This window comes from Callospermophilus lateralis, chromosome 18 (assembly GCF_048772815.1).
Source record: "Callospermophilus lateralis isolate mCalLat2 chromosome 18, mCalLat2.hap1, whole genome shotgun sequence".
Classification (NCBI taxonomy): Eukaryota; Metazoa; Chordata; class Mammalia; order Rodentia; family Sciuridae; genus Callospermophilus; species Callospermophilus lateralis.
The window spans coordinates 7,173,909-7,193,337 of NC_135322.1; the positions used below are offsets into that span (position 1 = coordinate 7,173,909).

The 19,429-nt window shown below is 48.9% G+C and overlaps 1 protein-coding gene across 4 annotated transcripts in view; it reads right to left on the reverse strand.

Moving 5' to 3' along the window:
• The window catches only part of Trpm4 (transient receptor potential cation channel subfamily M member 4), a 32,933-nt gene that overhangs the window by 574 nt on the left and 12,930 nt on the right, over positions 1 to 19,429 (reverse strand). The window contains exons 9-23 of one of the 4 annotated variants that reach the window (XM_076838424.1): positions 19,262 to 19,361; positions 15,809 to 15,921; positions 15,249 to 15,593; positions 14,942 to 15,076; positions 11,145 to 11,274; positions 10,883 to 11,028; positions 9,899 to 10,011; positions 9,481 to 9,558; positions 7,053 to 7,484; positions 5,097 to 5,229; positions 4,751 to 4,925; positions 4,415 to 4,592; positions 653 to 849; positions 302 to 434; positions 62 to 134 (exon numbers count right to left, since the gene is read on the reverse strand). In XM_076838424.1, the coding sequence (XP_076694539.1) occupies positions 62 to 134; positions 302 to 434; positions 653 to 849; positions 4,415 to 4,592; positions 4,751 to 4,925; positions 5,097 to 5,229; positions 7,053 to 7,484; positions 9,481 to 9,558; positions 9,899 to 10,011; positions 10,883 to 11,028; positions 11,145 to 11,274; positions 14,942 to 15,076; positions 15,249 to 15,593; positions 15,809 to 15,921; positions 19,262 to 19,361 (2,481 nt within the window). Of the gene's footprint in view, positions 1 to 61; positions 135 to 301; positions 435 to 652; positions 850 to 876; positions 1,075 to 4,414; positions 4,593 to 4,750; positions 4,926 to 5,096; positions 5,230 to 7,052; positions 7,485 to 9,480; positions 9,559 to 9,898; positions 10,012 to 10,882; positions 11,029 to 11,144; positions 11,275 to 14,941; positions 15,077 to 15,248; positions 15,594 to 15,808; positions 15,922 to 19,261; positions 19,362 to 19,429 lie in introns of those variants that run through there. The other 3 variants (XM_076838426.1, XR_013089170.1, XM_076838425.1) reach the window with 3 other exon arrangements.

The window sequence follows — 19,429 nt, forward strand, 5'->3', positions numbered from 1 at the left end:
GAGAGGGGAACCCCGGTGCTCCCAACCCTGCCACAGCCCCCCAGCTGGACTAAGTCCTCACCTCCCGCTCCAGCCCTTTCAGGCGTCGCTCATACTCCCGGATCTGTCCCAGCTGCTTCAACGCCGTGTCCACTCTAAAAAGAGAGATCTTTGGGCAGGTGGCAACCAACCCAGAGACCAGGCCCCTCATGCTCCACTTCTGCCCAGGCTCTTCACAGGCCCCGCCCTATCCCCACCCAAATAACATCATCTGGGATCCGCCCCAGGCCAGAAGCCCCGCCCACTCAGGCCCTGCCCTCACTTCTGCGAAGTGCGCTTGAGTCGCTCAGAATCACTCTCCCGTTTGTCCCGTGCTTGTGCCAGAAGGAAATTTTCCTTGTGCACAGATTCCCATGTCATTAGCTTCCGCTCAGCTTCTTTGGAGAGGTAGACACCTGGAGGGCGGAGTCCTGGTGAGTCCGACGGCCACGCCCCTTCCTATGCCCCGCCCCTAGCCCCTCAGCAAGGTCCCTAGACCCCGCCCCTGGACCTCCCTCTTAGAACAGCCTCGCCCTCACACCTGAGCCACGCCCACAAGTCCTTCTGAGCGTCCTGCCTTTCCATATTTGTTTCTCTCTAAGTTTCCCCCCCTGTAGGACAAGCCTGTTCTCACGGAAATGCTCGAGGACCGGGGATGAGGGCAAGTTGGCCCAGCGACGCCTGCACAGTCGCCTGATGAGGAGGCGCACGTGGGAGATGACGATAAGGGGCGGGGCCAGTGCAGGCCGAGAGTGGAATTCCCGGATGAGGCTATAGCGCTGTGCCTTCCAGTAGAGGTCGCTGTTGCCTTGTACTTTGCCAAATGTGTAGCTGCAGAGGCCAGAGGTCAAGGGTTACCTGGGGTCATGGCCCAGTCAAGGACAAGGAATCAAGATTAGATATTGGGCAACTTCTGTTCACATCCAAGGCAGCATGTAGATGTCAAGGTCAATAAACTCAAGTGTCAGAGTTCAAGTTGGAGACAAGTCATGAATTAGGGTATATGTTGAAAAAAGGACTGGACCAGGGCTCAGAAGTCAGCCTGCATAAAAGTAACTAAAATCAGAAACAAAATGTAAACACCACTATCCACGTCCAAGAAATAAAAAACAATGCAAGGGAATGAATGTTAAATTAGATAATTTAGATGAAATGGACAAATTCCTACAAACACATAAATTACTTAAACTGACTCAAAAAGAAGTAGAAACTATCAAATAACTTATAAGACATTGAATTACTGATCAAAAATTGTCATTGGGCACAGTGACCCATGCATATAATCCCAGCAGCTCAGGAGGCTAAGGCAGGAGGATTGCAAATTCAAAGCCAGCCTCAGCAATTTAGTTGAGGCTCTAAGCAACTTCATGAGACCCTGTCTTAAAATAAAAAATAAAAAGGTTTTGGGGGCTGGGGTTGTTACTTGGTGATAGAGCACTTTCCTAGAATGTGTAAGGCACTAGGTTTGATTCTCATATAAATAGATAAAATATATAAATAGATATATAAATATAAATATATAAATATATATATTTATATAAATAGATAAAATATATAAATAGATAAAATAAAGTCCATTGAAACTAAAAAAAAAATTTTTAAAGGGGTTGAGAATGTAGCTCAGTGTAAGCACCTCTGGGTTCAATCTCCAGTACAAAAAAATAAAAATAATATATATATTTTTTCTAGTCAGGCACGGTTATGCTGGCCTGGAATTCCAGACTACTCTGGAGGCTGAAGCAGAAGAAACTCAAATTCAAAGCCAATCTAAGAGATTAAGTGAGACTGTTTCAGAATTTTTAAAAAAGCAATTATATCACCTCATGACATTGTAGCCATTTTTGTTTATGGAAGTACATTCCACTCTTTGATGCTCACACAATGGAGAAATCACCTAACAAAACATTTCTCAGAACATATCCCCACTATTAAGTGACACACAATGAAAATCCAAGAATCCTGAGAAAGCTCCCAGAACTAATAAATGAATCCATTCAAGTACCAGTTCCAAGGTACAAGAATATACAAAAATAAGTTGTTTCTTACACCTGCAATGAATAATCTCCAATGAATATTAAGAAAGCAATTCCATTTACAATACCAGCTTTAAAAATTAAGCACCTAGGAAGAAATTTAACCAAAAAGCTTAAAGATTTGCACACCAAAAATTACAAAATATTACTGAAAATTTTTTTAAAAGACCTAAATAAATGGGAAGGCATCCTGCACTCATGAGTAGGAAGACTAGATATTATTAATGTATCAGTGCTACCCAAAGCAATCTGCAGATTCAATGAAAAGTCCAACTTTTTTGTAGACTCAGAAAAAATCCTATCCTCAAGATCATTTGGATAGCCATAATAATCTTGGGGGAAAAAAAAACAAAAACAAAGAGGACTCACCTTCTCAATTTCAAAATATGCTATGAAACTACAGTGATCCAAACAAGGTGGTATTGGCATAAGGACCATCATAGAGACTAGTGGACTAAAAGTCCATAAGTAAACCAACAAATCAATAAATGTTATAGGTAGAATGTAGCTCTCAAAAAAAGATATGTTTAAGTCCTAACCCTACTACCTCAGAATATGACTTTATTTGGAAATATGGTTTTTGCAGAGGTGATCAAGTTAAAATGAGGTCATTAGGGTGGTCCCTAATCCAATACAAGTAACATCATAAAATGGGGAAATTTGGACACAGACTCTTGGAGAAAATGAAGCAGAGATTTCAATGATACATCTACAAATCAATGATGGCCAACAAACCACCAAAACCAGGGGAGAGGTGTGGCATGGATTCTCCCTCCCAGCCCTCAGAAGGAGCCAACTCTGTTAACACCTTCTTGTTTTGTACTTCTAGCCTCCAGGACTGAGAGACAATAAATTTCCACTATTTAAAGATACCTGGGTCTGGTTATGTTATTACAACTGCCCTGGGAAACAAATATAACGGCCAGCTGATTTTTAACAAGGATGCCAAGTCGAGTTCAATGGAGAAGGAACAGTCTCTTCAACAAATTGCCCTGGGATGAGTAGATTTCCCCATGCACAAAGAATGAAGTTGGGCCTTTACCTTACACCATATACAAAAATTAACTCAAAATGGACCAACAACTTAAATATAAGGGCCAAAATCAGAAAACTCATAGAGGAAAACACAGAAGTAAACATTCATGACTTAGGCTTTGGCAAAAGGCCTGATACCAAAACCACAAGCAACAAAAGAAAAACAGATAAATGGGACTTCATCAAAAATAGAAGCTTTTATATATTATAAGACGTTATCAGGAAAATGAAAACACCTATAATGAAAACATTAACTACAACTAATAAATAGGGAAAGACTTTAATATCTAGAATGTGTGAAGAACTGCTACAACTCAACTACAGAAGACAAGCAACCAACTTAAAAATGGGCAAATAATGTGAGTATCCTTTTTTCCCAAAGATATACAAATGGCCAACAAGAATCATAAATCAACAATCAACATCAACAATCCTTAAAGAAATGCAAATCAAATCACAATGAGACATCTCTTTATAACCACTAGTTTTGTAAAGAAAAGAAAATAACAAGTGTTGACAAGGATGTGAAGAAATGAGAAAACTCATCCACTGCCAGTAGGAGTGTGAAATGATGCAACTATTATGGAAAAATGGCTTGGTGGTTCCTCACAAAGCTGAATAGAATACAATGTGATCCAGCAATTCCAATGCTAGATGAAAAAAAAAATAATAAGGACTCACACTGACAGTTGCATGCCAATGTTTGTTGGAGCATCATTCACCATAGCCAAAAGATGGAAACAACCTAAATTTCTATCATAGATAAACAGGTAAACAAAATGTGCATGTATGTGCCAGAGAATACTCTTCAGTATGAAGAAATGAAGGTCTGACATGTGCTACAACATGAGTGTAACCTAGAAAACATTATGCTAAGTGAAATAAGCCAGACAACTGGATAAATATTGTATAATTCCACTCTTATGAAACACCTAGAATAGGCCAGTCCATCTGAAAACTGATTTGAGGTTACCAAGGACTGGGGGAGGGGAAACACTTTCTGCTTGGGTGACGAAAATGTTTTGTGTGGTGGTGATGATTGCAGAACACAGTGAATGTAATTAATATCACTGAATCCTACACTTACAAATGGTAAAAATGGCCAATTTTATCTCTGTTTAGCCACAATAAAAAAAAAAAAAAAATTCACCCAGGGCTCAGGGCGAGAATCAATCGAAAGTCAAGTCAGGAACAGGGTCTGGCTGGGTTTAGAGACAGGCCAGCATCAGATTTAAGTCAAACTATAAAATGGTTTAGAGAATCATAAATCAAGATAGGGTCAACAAGGGTGGGCTGGGTGGGTCCGGTCAGAGAGTAAGGGGCCTCACCTGAACATGGCGATGAGCAAATTGAGCAGCAGGATGTTGGCCACGAGCAGGAAGATGATGAGGAGCAGCACCACCAGCCAGTTGGCATACAGCGAGACGCAGGAGCCGGCCTGCATCCCGGGTGGGCGCGCCCAGGCACCCTGCTCCGACGAGCAGTTGATGTGCTCCATGAGGGCCACTGTGGAGGAGACGCGCAGAGATGGGACAGAGGGACACAGCTGTAAGAAGGCGGAGCTCCGGAAGGGATGGGGTGGGCCGAGGCCCAGGGACGGAGCTAGGAAAGACGGGAGCAAGGGGGACGGAGACCCAGGGGGAGGGTGCCAGGGCCCTCCCTACCGTCCATGTCCTCCTGGGGTATCTGCCCGAAGATCTGCAGGTAGGGCCGGTAGAAGACCCGGCGCAGGATATTCGGGAGGTCACGGTCCCGAGGCCTCAGGAGCCCCTCCGTGGCCACGCCATAGGCGACCAGCCAGACGCCAAGAAAGAAGAGGAAGAAGAACACGTCCTTCATCTGCGGCAGAGAGAGAGAGACCGCCGAGTCTGGCCCCGCCCCGCCCCGCCCACGAGGCCACGCCCCCCAAAGCCTGCCCCTCCTTCAGGGCCCAGGCCTTCCTGGCTCCACCCCTTTCCTTCTCCGGCCACGCCCACTCCAGCCACGCCCCTCCCTCGGCGCTGCCCTCACCATCTTGCTCACGATGACGATCTTGGGCCCCAGTTGTTTGTTCACCGTGAAGATGTGCAACAGGCGCAGCGTGAAGACCATGAAATCCAGGCAGAGGACCGTGCGGCCCAGGTCGTAGAGGCCTGGAGTCAGCCTGGGGTGTGGGGAGACGGGTCAGTGCTCACTCGAGGGTCACAGCGCGCCATGAAAATGAGTCTTCCCAACACCCTGCCCAGGAGGTGAAGAGGCCGAGGCCTTCACAGGGCCTCTGTTTCACCAGGGGCTTACTGGAACTTATTCAGTGCCAAGTTGGACCACACAAGACACTAGCACCCCTAAATATGGCTGAATGAACAGCTGCCTTAGCAAAAGCCCAACAGGCCCTGTAAAAATCAAGTTGGCAAAACTACTGAAATATCTGTCCAACTCATAAAAGGCAAAATATAGCGAGATCCTGCAAACCAGAAAGAAGACAAGCAACCTAATAAGAAACTGGAAACTGGAAAAAGGATAATACACTCAATTCACAGAGGAAGTTTAAAGGGCCAACAAACACCAAGGATTCCCATGGGGGGAAATAAAAACTACGTCCCTAGCTTGCATTATCATGCACTTAAACTTTGGATAGATTAAACCCAGAGTAAAAAGCAAAAATTAAAATTTTCAGAAGAAAATATAGAACTGCTTCATGAATTAGGATAGAATGTCATATGAAGAAAGTCTTCTGTAAAAATCACAATAAGGAGATGGGTGCAGTGGCTACTTGGGAGGCTAAGGCAGGAGGATGATACGTTTGAGGCCAGTCTAGACAAATTTGAGGCCTTTCTAGTGAAGAAGGAGAGAAGGTGGAGGACTAGAACTAAAGCAGTGAATATCTGATTATGACTTTACACCATCATGAGTAGAAAATGAAAGAGTCTTTGTTGAGAAGCTGCTCTCCAGGTGATTTTTATCTCTTGAACTTCAAAACTTTCATCTCTCTGCCTCTTGAAAAGAACTAATTTATTCATTAAATTCTGGCAAAGAGCATCCAGTCTTGTCTGATCTTTAGCCAAAGATGGCTAAGATCCTATCTTCTGGAATTTGAGGTGGATTTACAGAGAATAAGGTATATTTGCAAATACTGAGAAAGACATATTGTAGAGAAAAAGAAAAAGTTGCCAGAAGGATATATAAAATATTGTGTCACTTGTACAAAAGATGTGATGTGTGTCACCCAGGGAAATGAACAGAAAAGGAACAGGCAGGGCATGCCCCAGACTGTTGTTGGAAGTCACCACTGGGAAAGGAAGAGTGCTTGCCACGACCGGGGCAAACCTTCAGTGTCTACTGCAGGTCCCTCTTCATGGCTTTAATCTTGTGCAATGAGGAGGCATCTTTGCATTTCTTTGGCAGCAGACTATATTAAGAAGATGGTTAAAGTTGCTGGAAGATGAGACGGATGTCACGTGAGGAGTTTATATAGTGTGAGGACAGACAGCACAAGCCAGGGTTAGAGCACCATTTGGGAGGAGCTTGAGGAAACACAAAGGAAGGGCCCAGAAGCTTCCAGAGACAGGAACAGTAAGCTGAGGTCTAAAGGAAGTGTAGGAATTGGCAAAGGAGAGGAAGGGGAGTGCAGAAGGAAAACAGCTTACACCAAGACCCACGTACACGACAGCTGTTTTTGAGGATATTTTGACCTGCGTTTGGGCACCACAGAGTGTGATCTGGAAACTATGGAAGAATTGAGCCAACATTATACAGCCCAGTCCCAGCAAGAGAAAATATGAAAGTGAAGGCCTCACAATTTGGAGACAGCTATGCAGAAAGGGGCAGCCACCAAGCCAGGTGGGGCTAGTGGGTGACAAACGGGCCCACGGTGCTCTGGCTGAAGGGACTCCCGGACACTGTCTGGAACTACTGCCCCCTGAGAATCCCGGAGCAGCGCCCTGGAGGGAGGGGAGGGTTGAAGTCGCCCTGAGCCTGGGCACCCACCTGCAGCCCACGCCCAGGAGGAAGCAGGTGAGCGCCACCAGGTCGCATTGGTTCCAGGTGTCCGCCAGGTAGAGCTGCAGGCGGTGGCGCAGAGGGGTCTGGCCGGGCATGGGTCCCCCGCTGGCTAGGCTGCCCCAGCCGCCGCCCAGGCCCTGGCGCAGCTCCTCGCAGAGCAGCGTGAAGGCCCAGAAGTAGAGCAGCAGCTCGGGCCCCCCGGGCGCCACCGGCTGGAAGTCGAGGAGCAGCACGTGGGCGAAGAGCAGCAGGAACAGCAGGTAGCTGACCACGTTGCCCAGGAAGGCCGTCACCGGTGCCCCCCAGAAGTGGGACCAGCGGCGCAGGCACCGGTGCCGGGCACAACCCCCGCAGCAGCCCCGGGACCTTGGCTGCCGCTGCCCACCAAGGGGCACCTTCTCAGGGGCGTCCTTGGGCCTGTGGGAGAGAAAAGGGAGGAAGCTCCAACCAGATCTGAGCCTTGACCTTCTCCTGATCTATACCTCTCACCTTGCTCAACTGCCCTCTTCACCTGCTCACTTGGCATCCTGCATGCTGAAACTAAGTCGCAAAAGCCACCTTCTTGACTTTTGACCCCGGGTCTAACCTCTGACCTCTGAAATCTCCCTTGATCAAGCCTGCTGACCTCCCATCTCTGACCTCCTCCACCCTCGAATTCTAATTTCTGACCCCTGCCTGGCTTTGGACTCTGTTCTTTCACTTCACAACCCCTGACCTTGGATCCTATACCTGACTCCCAAAATGACCTGTGACCCCCTGACTTTCATGATTGGATCCCCAGGTTTAACCCCCAAGTCCCTAAATATTAAGCCCTGTCCCACAAATTCCCATAGGAGATTATCTTCCCTATATCTGATAAGCGGCCACACAACCAAACTGGACTCTGAATTCTGGCTTTGGGGTCTTCTCAGGCCTCTGACTTTTCTCACCTGAGCTCTGATCCTCTCTCCCAATTTCATTCTGCCTCTTCTGACCCCAAGTCAGAAGCACCCAAATGAACAGTACTGCTAATGGGCAATTCAAAAGCTAAAAGGAGGGCTGAGGTTGTGGCTCAGCAGTAGAGCACTTGCCTAGCATGTGTGAGGCTCTGGGTTCAATCCTTAGTACCACATAAAAATAAATAAATAAAATGAAGGAAAGAGAGAGAGAGAGAAAAAAAAAAAAGCTAGCAAATGAAATTGGAGAGATGTCCTTTCTTTAAAAGTTGAGCAGAGGGCTAGGGACGTAGATTAGTGGTAGAGTGCTTGACTAGAATGCAGGAATCCCTGGGCCCATCTCCAGCACAATGAAATAATAGTAATAATAATAATAGATATAGTTATAAATTATTATAATAATAGTAAATTATTATTATTATTAAAATACTGAGCAAAAAGACAGTAGTCAAAAGTGGGCACAACCCAAATGTCATTAACTGATGAGTGGATAAATAAAGAGGTCTGTCCATACAGGGGACAATTATACAGTACTAAAAAAGAACAAAGCACTGATACACGCTATCACATGAAGAAATCTTGAAAATCAGTCATAAAAGACCTATGGTATATGACTCCACCTATACCCAACCTTATTCAATGGTCCAGATGTTTGTCTTAGTTTTTCTTTTCTATCACGATGAACAGTTCGTATTCTTTGTATACGGTCTCACAAAACTATACATACACAATCACATATCACTTAACAGGGACACATTTTGAGAAATGCATTCTTATGTGATTTCATCACTGTGCAAATATCAGAGTGCACATACACAAACTAAGACATCTCAGGACTGCCCACAGGGTAGGCAGACATCCTGCCCCTGAACTAGACCTCCAGACCCACAGGGCCCAATTTTAAATGCCTTCCTGGGTACCACTACACAGTGACTAAAAGCAAGAGCCGTGATGTCAGAGAAAGTTGGTGAAATTCCTAAATAAACCAATTCCATAGGAGCTGGGGCTGCGGCTCCGCGGTAGAGCGCTCGCCTAGCATGTGCGAAGCCCTGGTTCAATCCTCAGCACCTCATAAAAATGAATAAATAAAATTAAAGGTGTTGTGTCCACTTCAGCTAAAAAAAAAAAATAAATATTAAAAAAAAAATCAGTTCCACATGATTCCACTTGGTATTGAGGAATGGAAGCACCTGTGGCACGAGATAAATGACCTCTAGTGATGACTTGATGACTAGTGACATGGGCCCAGGGACTCCTGCACAGCCAAATCTTGAGCCAAGTCTTGAAGTTGACATTTTAGAAATTTCTTCAGTGTCTTCAATGGGTCACTGAAACCTTTATTATTTCCCCAAGTTCCAGTTACCAACTCTGCCCTTGCTCTGGCTCCCCACCCGTGGTGGGACACAGAAACTACCCATACCTGTCCTGAGACTTCCCAGGGTACCCCCACCTCCCACTGCCCTGGGACTGTCACTCACCCAACGGGCCCTTCCCCGTTAATGCCCGCACCCATGTCTAAGTCTGGGTCCTTCTGTGTGGACTCCTCTTCTGAATTCCTGGCATGAAGAGAAGCAGCAAGTGAGGAATGGAGGGGGAGAGGTCTCCAAAAAGACTCCAATTTCTTCACCCAAAGACACTGCAGGGAGACAGCAGCTGGCCTGCGGCAGTCACCCCAAAGGGGCCTTCCCCAGGAACCACAGCCAGAAGCAAAGGAGCTGCCCTAGAGACACTGCACAGCACCCCACAAAGCTCATCTTCCTGAGTACTCCCTCCAGGAGAGGAGAGTCCCTTGCCCAGCACAGGGACAAACTGGGTGGACCAAGTAAGAAAGTGGGCAGGCATGAGCAGGAAGGAGCAGCCAAGCACCCCACTGCCAGCCTCACCCAGGGGACTGACCTGAAGGTGATGAGGTTGGCGTAGATGAGTGGGGGGCACAAGAAGGCGAGAACCAGGGCCCAGATGGGTGTGGTGCTGTCCATCTCCCCCCACCACTTCTGCGTCAGCAGGGACTGTGGGGCGTGGGGAGGATTAGGAGCCTGAATCTCCCCAGAGCCCTTTCCCTAAGAGGCCCCACGGCCTGGGTCACAGCTCCACAGCACAGAGCAGGTTCCCAACGTGGAGGCCATAACTGTCTGGGGTGGTGGAAGAGCCTCGGGTTTTGGCTAGCAGAGATTAGCAGCCATGTTTCTTACACTCTGCACTGGACGCTGGGCTAAGCCCTTTCCCTAGATGAGCGCACTTCACCCCGGCCACACCCGCAATGGGCTGGTCCTAGTATTTTCTCCTTTCCCCACCAGACGCGGACAGGATAAGGAAATGGCCCAAGGAGACGTAATCAGCAAGTGGTAGGTCTGGCACGGAGTTTCACCAGAATTCAAAGCAAAGGACTGGGTTTACCCCCAGGTGCAGATGGGACTCCCTGCTGGGTGGGCAGAACTTTCGGCATTAGGGATGGGAACTTCTGAGCTCCAGTTGATTTAACTTAAGGATGCAGAGAAAGTTTTCAAAATGTCTGATTGTCAGGCTGGAGAGGCTGCGGGGCAGGCAGGCTTCCAGGGGAAGAGTTTTGTACACCAAGGATGGGACTTCTGAAACCAAAGTTCGTCTAGGTCAAAAACACCAGGAAACTGTCCGGTGAGGTCGTTCTACTTGCTGGGGACCAGAACCAGGCCCTCTTAAGGAAGTGGGAAGCACTTCTGCCTGTGAGCCACTTCCTCCGGTGAGAGGAGGAGCCTCCCACTGCGGCCAAGGGCGACCCCTAGGCTGGCTCTCTGCGGCAGCGCGGGGCTTCCTACGGGAGGAGAGCAGAGCAAGGCTTTCTCGGGAGGAGCTGCTCCCCAGGGCAGGGCACAACCCAGTAGTCCCCGGAGTCCTGCTTACCTGCACCCCATCCTGGGCGAAGAAGGCACGGGCATCGGCCTGCATGGCAAGCTGGAGGCAGGTGGCGTCCCCCCACAGCGGGCAGCGGCGCAGCAGGAGGCGGGCAGCCCGGTCTTCGCTGCTGCGGTAGCACGCGCCGAAGACATCTGCGGGGGTCCGCGGAGAAGCAGGGGTGAGAGGAGGCGGGAGATGCACGGCCCCTTCCCGCGTAGCCCGGGTCCCTGCTCTGGGGTCCCTGCTCCCAGGCGCGTGGCCCACACACCGACGGCCATGCCCTCGAACTTGACCGCCAAGTCCTTCCGCCGCGCCGCCTCCTCCGCCTCAGGTTCCAGCCGGGCCATCACCCGGAGCAGCAAACAGGCCCCCAGGGCCGAGGCCACAGCGTTGGTGCCCTGCAGAGGCAGAGAAAGGGGGCCCGGCTGGGGTCAGGGGGTGGAGTGAAGTTCAGGGGAGGGAGCAAAGAAAGCCAGTCGCCGAGGAAGGGACAGAGTCAGAGGTCAGAAACTGAGTTCATCAGGGGCCAAGGATCGGTGAGCCTTCAAGTGGACAATACTGCTGATTCCACGTAGACGAGGTCCCTGGAGAGACTGGCCACTCTCAGAGACGGAAATAGAACGGGGTTGCCAGGAGCTGGGGGGGAAGGGGGAGTTTTTATTTCACAGGTAAAAAGAATTCAGTTGGGGGAAAAGAAAAAGTTCTTGAAAGATCATGCGATGGGGCTGGGGATGTGGCTCAGAGGCAGAGCGCTCATCTGCATGTGTGAGGCCCTGGGTTAGATCCTCAGCACCACATAAAATAAAATAAAAAAAATAAAGGTATTGTGTCCAAGTACACCTAAAAAATATTAAAAAAAAAAAAAAAAAGATCATGCGATGGTTACTCAAGAACGCGAACACTGCTCAAGTGTACACTTAAACATGTTAAAATAGTAAAATTTTAATATATATATGCATATGTATATTTATTTTTATATATTTATATGTATATATTGGAGGGGGTGGTACTGGGGGTTGAACTAAAGCCCTCTCACACATACTAAGCAAGCACTCAACTCCTGAGCTATATCCCCAGGCTTTAAAAAAAAAAGAGGGGGGGGGGGGAGCTGGGGATGTGGCTCAAGCTGTAAGGCGCTTGCCTGGCATGCTTTGGGCGCTGGGTTCGATCCTTAGCACCACATAAAAATAAAATAAAGATGTTGTGTCCACTGAAAAATAAAATTAAAAAATTCTCTCTCTTTCTCTCTCTTTAAAATATATATAGTTGGACACAATACCTTTATCTTATTTATTTTAATGTGGTGCTGAGGATGAACCCAGGGCCTCCCACGTGCTAGGCGAGTGCTCTACTACTGAGCCACAACCCCAGACCATCCCCAGCCCTTTTTAAATTTTACTTTTGAGACAGGTTCTTGCTTAAATTGCCCAGGCTGCTCTAGAACTGCTCCTGTCTCAGCTTCCTGAGTAGCTGGGATGACAGGTGTGCACCACTGCTTCTAGCTATATTTTTTAAAACAGAAAATAACAAGCATTGATAAGGATGTAGCGAAAATGGAACCACTGTACATTGCTGGTCTGAACGTACAACCACTGTGGAAAAGTCTGGCAGTTCCTCAAAAAGTTAAACAGTTACTCTAGCCCCAGCAATGGCTCTTCTAGCTACAGACCCAGAAGAGCTGAAAACATGCATTGAAACAAAACTTGTGCATGAATGTTCCTAGTAACATTATTCTTAATAACCAAAAAGCAGAATAACTGGAATGGATGTGAGATAGGAATTCAGGATGAAGAAAGAGAGAGATGAATTTTAAAGGAAATGACCACAAGCCATTAAAATGCAGAAAGCACAGTTGTAACTCCTCAAGCACCTGCACTTGCTCAAGCAAAGGAAAAACTGGCCCCAAATTGTGTGGCTCCACCCTGCCTCCACCTCTGACCTGGCCCCTAGTACTGCCCTCTACAGGTATAACCCCCACACCAGCAGGTGCAGTCTCTCCCCTTGGAGGTGGCCCGCATTCTCCCCTCAGTGCTTATTCCTTGCTTTCCCCCAAAGGGGAAAAACAATCTCTCTTTTGAGACTGTCCCCTTTCTCCTTTGAATGTGTGTCTGCTTCCTGAATAAACCTCTATCTATGCCTTTGACTGGTGTGTGCTGAAATTCTTTTCTGTCACATATGCCAAGAACCCCACCATCCTGAGTTGAGTTCCCCCTTCTCTCCAGGAACTCCACAGACCCTTCTTCAGAGTCATCTCTTCTCCCGCAGCAGAAGGATGGCTTATCCTTATAAGGACTGTTATTTCGTCATAAAAAGGACCAAAGCACTGACAACTGCTCTGACATTGATGGGCTTTTAAAATAGTATGCTGAGTTGGGTGTGGTGGCTCATGCCTGTAATCCCAGGGACCCGGAAGGCTGAGGCAAGAGGATCACCAGTTTCCCAGGCCAGTCTGAGCAACTTAGCAAGACTGTCTCAAAATAAAAATTTTAAAAAGGCCTGGGACATGGTTCGGTGGTTAAGCACCCCTGGGTTCAATCCCCAGTACTCTCCCCAAAAAAGAAAATAGTATGCTGAGTGAAAGAAGACAGTCAGAAAAGGTCACATAATATATACAAAATAGTTAAATCCATAGAGACAGAAAGCATATCAGCAGTTGCCAGAGAGTAGGCAAGGAAGGGACGGGAATGTGGAGAGATCGCTTAGTGAGTTCGAGGTTTCTATGTGAGGTGTTAAGTACAGACCTAGGTAGTGGTGGATACCCAACTTTGTGAGTATACTAAGTGTCACTAAATTGCACACTTTTTTTTTTTTTAATGTGGTGCTGCGGATTGAAGCCAGTGCCTCACACATGCAAGGCACATGCTCTACCAACTAACTACAACCCCAGTCTCACGTGCACACTTATGTGGTGAATTTTATGTTATGTGAATTTTATCTCCATTAAAATAAAAGTATTTGAATTTAAAAATTTGTGCCAATGACCTGAAGGGTTCAAACAGCCCACTACTGAAGGGACCCCTGTCAAGATTGCTTCTATGGGGGCTGGGGATGTGGCTCAAGCGGTAGCGCACTCGCCTGGCATGCGTGCGGCCTGGGTTCGATCCTCAGCACCACATACAAACAAAGATGTTGTGTCCGCCGATAACTAAAAAGTAAATATTAAAATTCTCTCTCTCTCTCCCCTCTCTCACTCTCTCTTTTAAAAAAAATAATGTTTAAAAAAAAAAAAAAAAGATTGCTTCTATGACCTTGGGACCTCTTCCAGCACTGACTCTTTGGGTTGTTGTTTGAGCTTCTGGAGCATCTGAGGTGCCCCAGCATCTCTAACATGACCACCCCCAGTCTGGGCCTGGAGAACCCACCTCCCTTCCTTGCCTCCAGTTGTCCCTTCACCTTCACGGGCAGCTACAATGACACAGCTACTCCACAGGCGGAACTCTGCCTAAATGACTCCCTGCCCCACAGGACCATGCCTAGTCTTCCATAGGACACAGTTTGGAAAGAATAGGTTGAGTTACATGTGTGAACATGGAAAATTCCTAATATATGTTGTTCATGGAGAAAAAAGTTATGAAAAGTTCATGAGAAAAAAAAAAGACAGGGCTGGGGATGTGGTTCAAGTGGTAGCGCACTCGCCTGGCATGTGTGAGGCACTGGGTTCGATTCTCAGTACCACATAAAAATAAAATAAAGATATTGTGCCCACCTAAAACTAAGAAAAATATTTTTTTTAAAAAAGAAGAAACCCGGGCTGGGGATGTGGCTTAAACGGTAGCGCGCTCGCCTGGCATGCATGCGGCCCGGATTCGATCCTCAACACCACATACAAACAAAGATGTTGTTGTGTACGCCGAGAACTAAAAAATAAATATTAAAAATTCTAAAAAAAAAAAAAAAGAAAAGAAAAGAAACCAAAGTCGTTGGAGTCATGTAACTGAGATAGAGCATGGAATGTGGGTCAGGTGATATCAGAGGTCAGGGCATCTAGAGGGGTCCTTGGTGTCCCCAAGGCATAAAGGACAGAAATGTAGGAGAGTAGGATCCCAGAAGAGAGTCGGCACTCACCTTCTCCCAGAAGTACATGGCCATCTGGGCTCTGTTCAGCAGCAGCGCCCAGAGGAGCAGGTCACTCCAGGGAGCCTGCCCAAAGGCAGCGTCCATCGAAGGTTCCAAGGTGGCCCAGTCCGAGAGCAGACAAGCCTGCAATCAAATCAAAGGGAGGACTGCCAAGACTGGCCTACGCGAACCCCCACCGGCTCCCCTCGGCCCCTCCCCCTGGGGTTGGCCGCACCCCCTGGCTCAGGCCACACCCCCTTGCTCAGGCCACACCCCTCCCAGAAGTAGCCCCACCCTGAGCCTCTCCGGTCCTTACACTCTCCCTGCAGCCCTGGCCAGTGTGGAGGTTCCGGACGTCAGTGGAGGGGTACCTCGGGGCGCACGTCTCTCCCAGCAGTGTCCTCAGCACGTGGCCTATATTGGGCGGCCGGAGCTCCGCAGAACCCCCTTTTAGAGACTGGCCTTTGGTGCCCGACCAGTGGGACGCCTGGTCCAGGAGACTGCGGATGAGGGAGTGGGGGGGCACCGCGCTGTACAGCTGCGCCAGGCGTATCGGGGTCAGGAAGTGGCCCAGGCTGAGGCCGTGGGAGATGAGCAAGCGCACAAACTCAGGCCGGTCATTCAGCAGGGCGTCCATGAGGGACGCCTCCAGGTGGAAGGACTGTGGGGCAGGGCGAAGAGGGGAAGAGATGGGTCAAGGGAGCTCAGAGGTTAAGGGCAAGAGATGGGGATACGGTGCAATGAGTGACGATGGATGGGAACAGAGGAACACCCCCAGAGGATGGACAATGAATGGAAGGCAGGACAGGTGGCCAAGAAGTCGGGGAGGGAAACAGTGTACCTCTTTTGCCAGAATCCCCAGCCCTGACCCCTCACCCGCCACTGGATGTCCCCCCGGAAGAGTTCACTCTGGGCAATGTCCACCCGATTCCAAGCCACAGCCAGACGCAGCTCGTCAAGGTAAGCTGAGGCCTCAGAGGTCCCACAGGCTGGAAAGATGACAAGGAGAGGGGACAGAAGTCAGGGGAGGGGTCTGCGTGTGGAGGAGCTACTGGGTAGGCTGGGGCCTTAAACCGTCAGGCTGTTAGCAGGTAAGGCCCTTGGGACCAGGGCCTGAGCACAGAGCACGGGTTCAGAACCACCAGGAAGAAGAAAGAAAAAAAAAAAAAAACACCTTATTTATTTAACATTTGTTAAGGTAGGTAATCAATCAGGCAAATGGGAGCCACAGAGAGAAATCAGATCATACCTGCCCCTAAAGCTCATCTACTGGGGAGGTGGTAGGACTCACAGCCTTCCCAGCATGCCTGGGCCCCTGGCAATGGGCACAGGAAATACCTAGGGCCCACAGGTGGCTACCCACCGAGACCCGGAGTGGCTGAGAGCCCCCAGAAGCTGGGCACTGAGGAGGACTTGGGAGGCTGCTAGGATTTGGAGGTGTGCTTCTATTGGGGAGAGGACACCCCAGGCCTCAGGAGCTGCGTGAGTGATGGCCTGGGTGCAGGACACGGGGTGTGACTCCACATGGGAGGCTTCTCATTTCTGAAACGTGCAGTATCTTGTGAAAGGGCAGAAAATGAAGCTGGAAAAGGAATCTGAACAAGACTGACTCGAGTTTCCTCAATTTCAAGAGAAGAAAATAAGATGCTGCTTTACATTCCACCTGAACCTGGTGTCACAGGTCACAAGAATCTCCCTGGTCCCTTCGTGCTTGTCACGACATCTTACTGAACTCAGCATCTATCCTGAAGCCCAAGTTCCCGCGGGCCCACCTGGGCAGTGAGGCCGACCCCAGGACCTGTGCCTGTCCCTTCTGTCCCCTGTATCCCACAGCCCATCCACCCCCCAGGACCGTCTCCAACCCGGGCTCTGTCTCCTGGGCCTCCATGGTCCTGGCTGCCTCCCCTGGCCCCACCGCAGCCTCCTCCCTGGATCATGGATGTGTCTCTCCTCTCCAGTCCGTCCTCCTCCCAGAGGGTCCTTCTGCACACAGATCTGACTCCAGTTCCCGATGGCCTCTCAGGACAAAGTCCCAGCCCCTCAGCCTGGCATTTGAGGTCCCAGGTGGTGGGGCCCCCGCCACCTCACTGGCCTTGCTCCCAACACTCTTTTCCTGCCACATTCCATCCAGCTGAGCCTCTGCCCTCTCCCCAGGGTTGCCCTGTGCTAGAGACAGAGGCAGACAGACCTGAGTCTTGAAGCATACAGACCCTGGCCACTGTCACTAGTTGGATGACCTGGGGCGAGTCACGTCTCTCTCTGAGCCTCATTCCCTTCATCTGGGGGGACTCTCCTTGCAGGCAGGGGTGAGGATAAAGAGCAAGAGTGGGTGCCAACTGCTCTCACGCCGCTCCTGGACCTTCCAGGATTAAACGGAGTGCTGGTTCCCTTCCCCCTCCCTTCTCACTGAAACCCCATCCATTCAACTCTGCTGTCTCCGCAGGCAGCGGTCTTCAGTTTCCCCAGGGGACAGCGATCACTTCTACCTCTGCAGGCCACAGACACTACCCTGCCCCCTCCACCCACATCTTCCTGAGCAGCTGTGTTTTCTCCCAGGAGATTGCTGAGTTAACTTCTGAACAGTGAATCCGATTTGTTCACTGTCATCCCACATTTAAGGATTTGTTCTCAAAGGAAACAGAGTCATATTAAGATTCCCCATTTGTGAGTCCCCACAGGGGACCTGGCAGTCCTCATATGTTGCCCTGAGGCTCATGATGTGCCTACAAGATATTGTCTGCCTTTTTCATAGAGAGAAACTGAGACTCAGCAAGGGGAAGTCTCTCTCTCTCTCTCTCTCTCTCTCTCTGGATACTGGGGACTGAATCCAAGGGCACTTTGTCATCAAGCCATATCCCCCCCCTTTTTTATTTTTTTATTTTGAGACAGAGTCTAAGTTGCTAAGGCTGACCTCAAACTTACAATCCTCCTGTCACAGCCTCCCAAATCACTGGGATTACAGGTGTGTACCACAGCACCTGGTGAGAAGTCTCTTTATTAAGGTCTCATAGCAAGGGAAGGCCAACTGGTACTTAAATTCAGTTTTAAACTGATTCCAAAGTCAAAAGCAACTGCTATTTCTGCTACATCACAAATATCGTGGACACAACTGGGTTGGGGACCCTCCTCTGGGGAGTTTTTATGTAAAAGAGTATTTTCCCCATAAAATTCTTCTGGAATGAAAAATGGCCCTCCCTACCACATCCCCAGAGAGCCCTGGGTACCCTCCTTGCTAATTATCTACCCCACCTCTGCTACTAAGTCCACATTCTACCCACTCTTCAAGGTCTAGTTTAAATGCCACCTCTCCTTGAGGTTTCTTCCCTGTGACAGCGATTCTTGCCTGTTTTGGTCTTAAATTTTACTTAAAAATATTGCAGGGCTGGGCAGGTGGCTCTGTGATAGTGCAGTTGCCTAGTTGGGAGAAGCCCTGGTTTCCATGCCCAGCACCACCAAAAAAAAAAAAAATGTGCCCAGACAACCCTACTAGGATAGGATCTGGACTCCTTGAGAGCAGAAAATGGACCTCTGTAATCTCTGTCGCCTGGGATGACGTCTGTTGCATGACTGAATGAGCCCCATCCGTTACACTCCTGTCCTGTGTTCACCATTCAGTCGGCTGAGCTGCCACCTCGGGTGAGTTAGCAGGAGTTTCTCACTGAGAGAAGAATGCTCTGGTGCATGTCCTAGCAAAGTACTCACCGTGGGCTGGAGCAGGAGTGGTGGATGGATGGGGGCAGAAAAGTCGTTGGGCGGATGGATGGAAGAATGAGTGGATGTAACTGTCAGTGGACATGTGGATGAACAGGTAAAAGGATGGGTGGATGGGTGGATGGGAGGAAGAGAGGAGGAATGAGGATGAATGGAATGATGGGTAGATGAACAAATGAAAAGATCGACGTGCACATGGCTGGATTGATGGGAAGAGGAAAGGCTGGACGGGTGGATCCAACAGAGCGAAGCAGACATTGAAACACAATGAAAGCCCTGTCCAAACAGCACTCCGTGGTGCACGCCTGTGATCCCAGCAGCTCAGGAGGCTGAGGCAGGAGGATCACGAGTTCAAAGCCAGCCTCAGCAACTTAGTGAGGCTCTGGGCAACTCAGCGAGATCCCGTCTCAAAATAAAATATAAAAAGAGCTGGGGATGTGGCTCAGTGAGTAAGTGCTCCTGGGTTCCATCCCTGGTCCCCACTCACCCACCCCAGAAAAAGAAAGAAAGAAACACTGAAGAGGGGAAGGGATACGAGAAAGGGTCAGAGGTCTTAGATCAGAGATAATGACGAAGTGTCCAGGCCAGGAAAGGTGTCCAAGGTTGGCCAAGTCTTACCTTTCACGAGGGCCTTCAAAACGATGGTCTCAAATTCTTCAGAGCCATCCTCCGATGAATAGACGGTCAGCAGCTCCTTCCGGGTCATGATCCTCTCCACCTGCACAACACCTGACTCTGAACCCCCAGCCCACCCCCTCCTGGACCCTGTCCACAGAGATGCAGAGT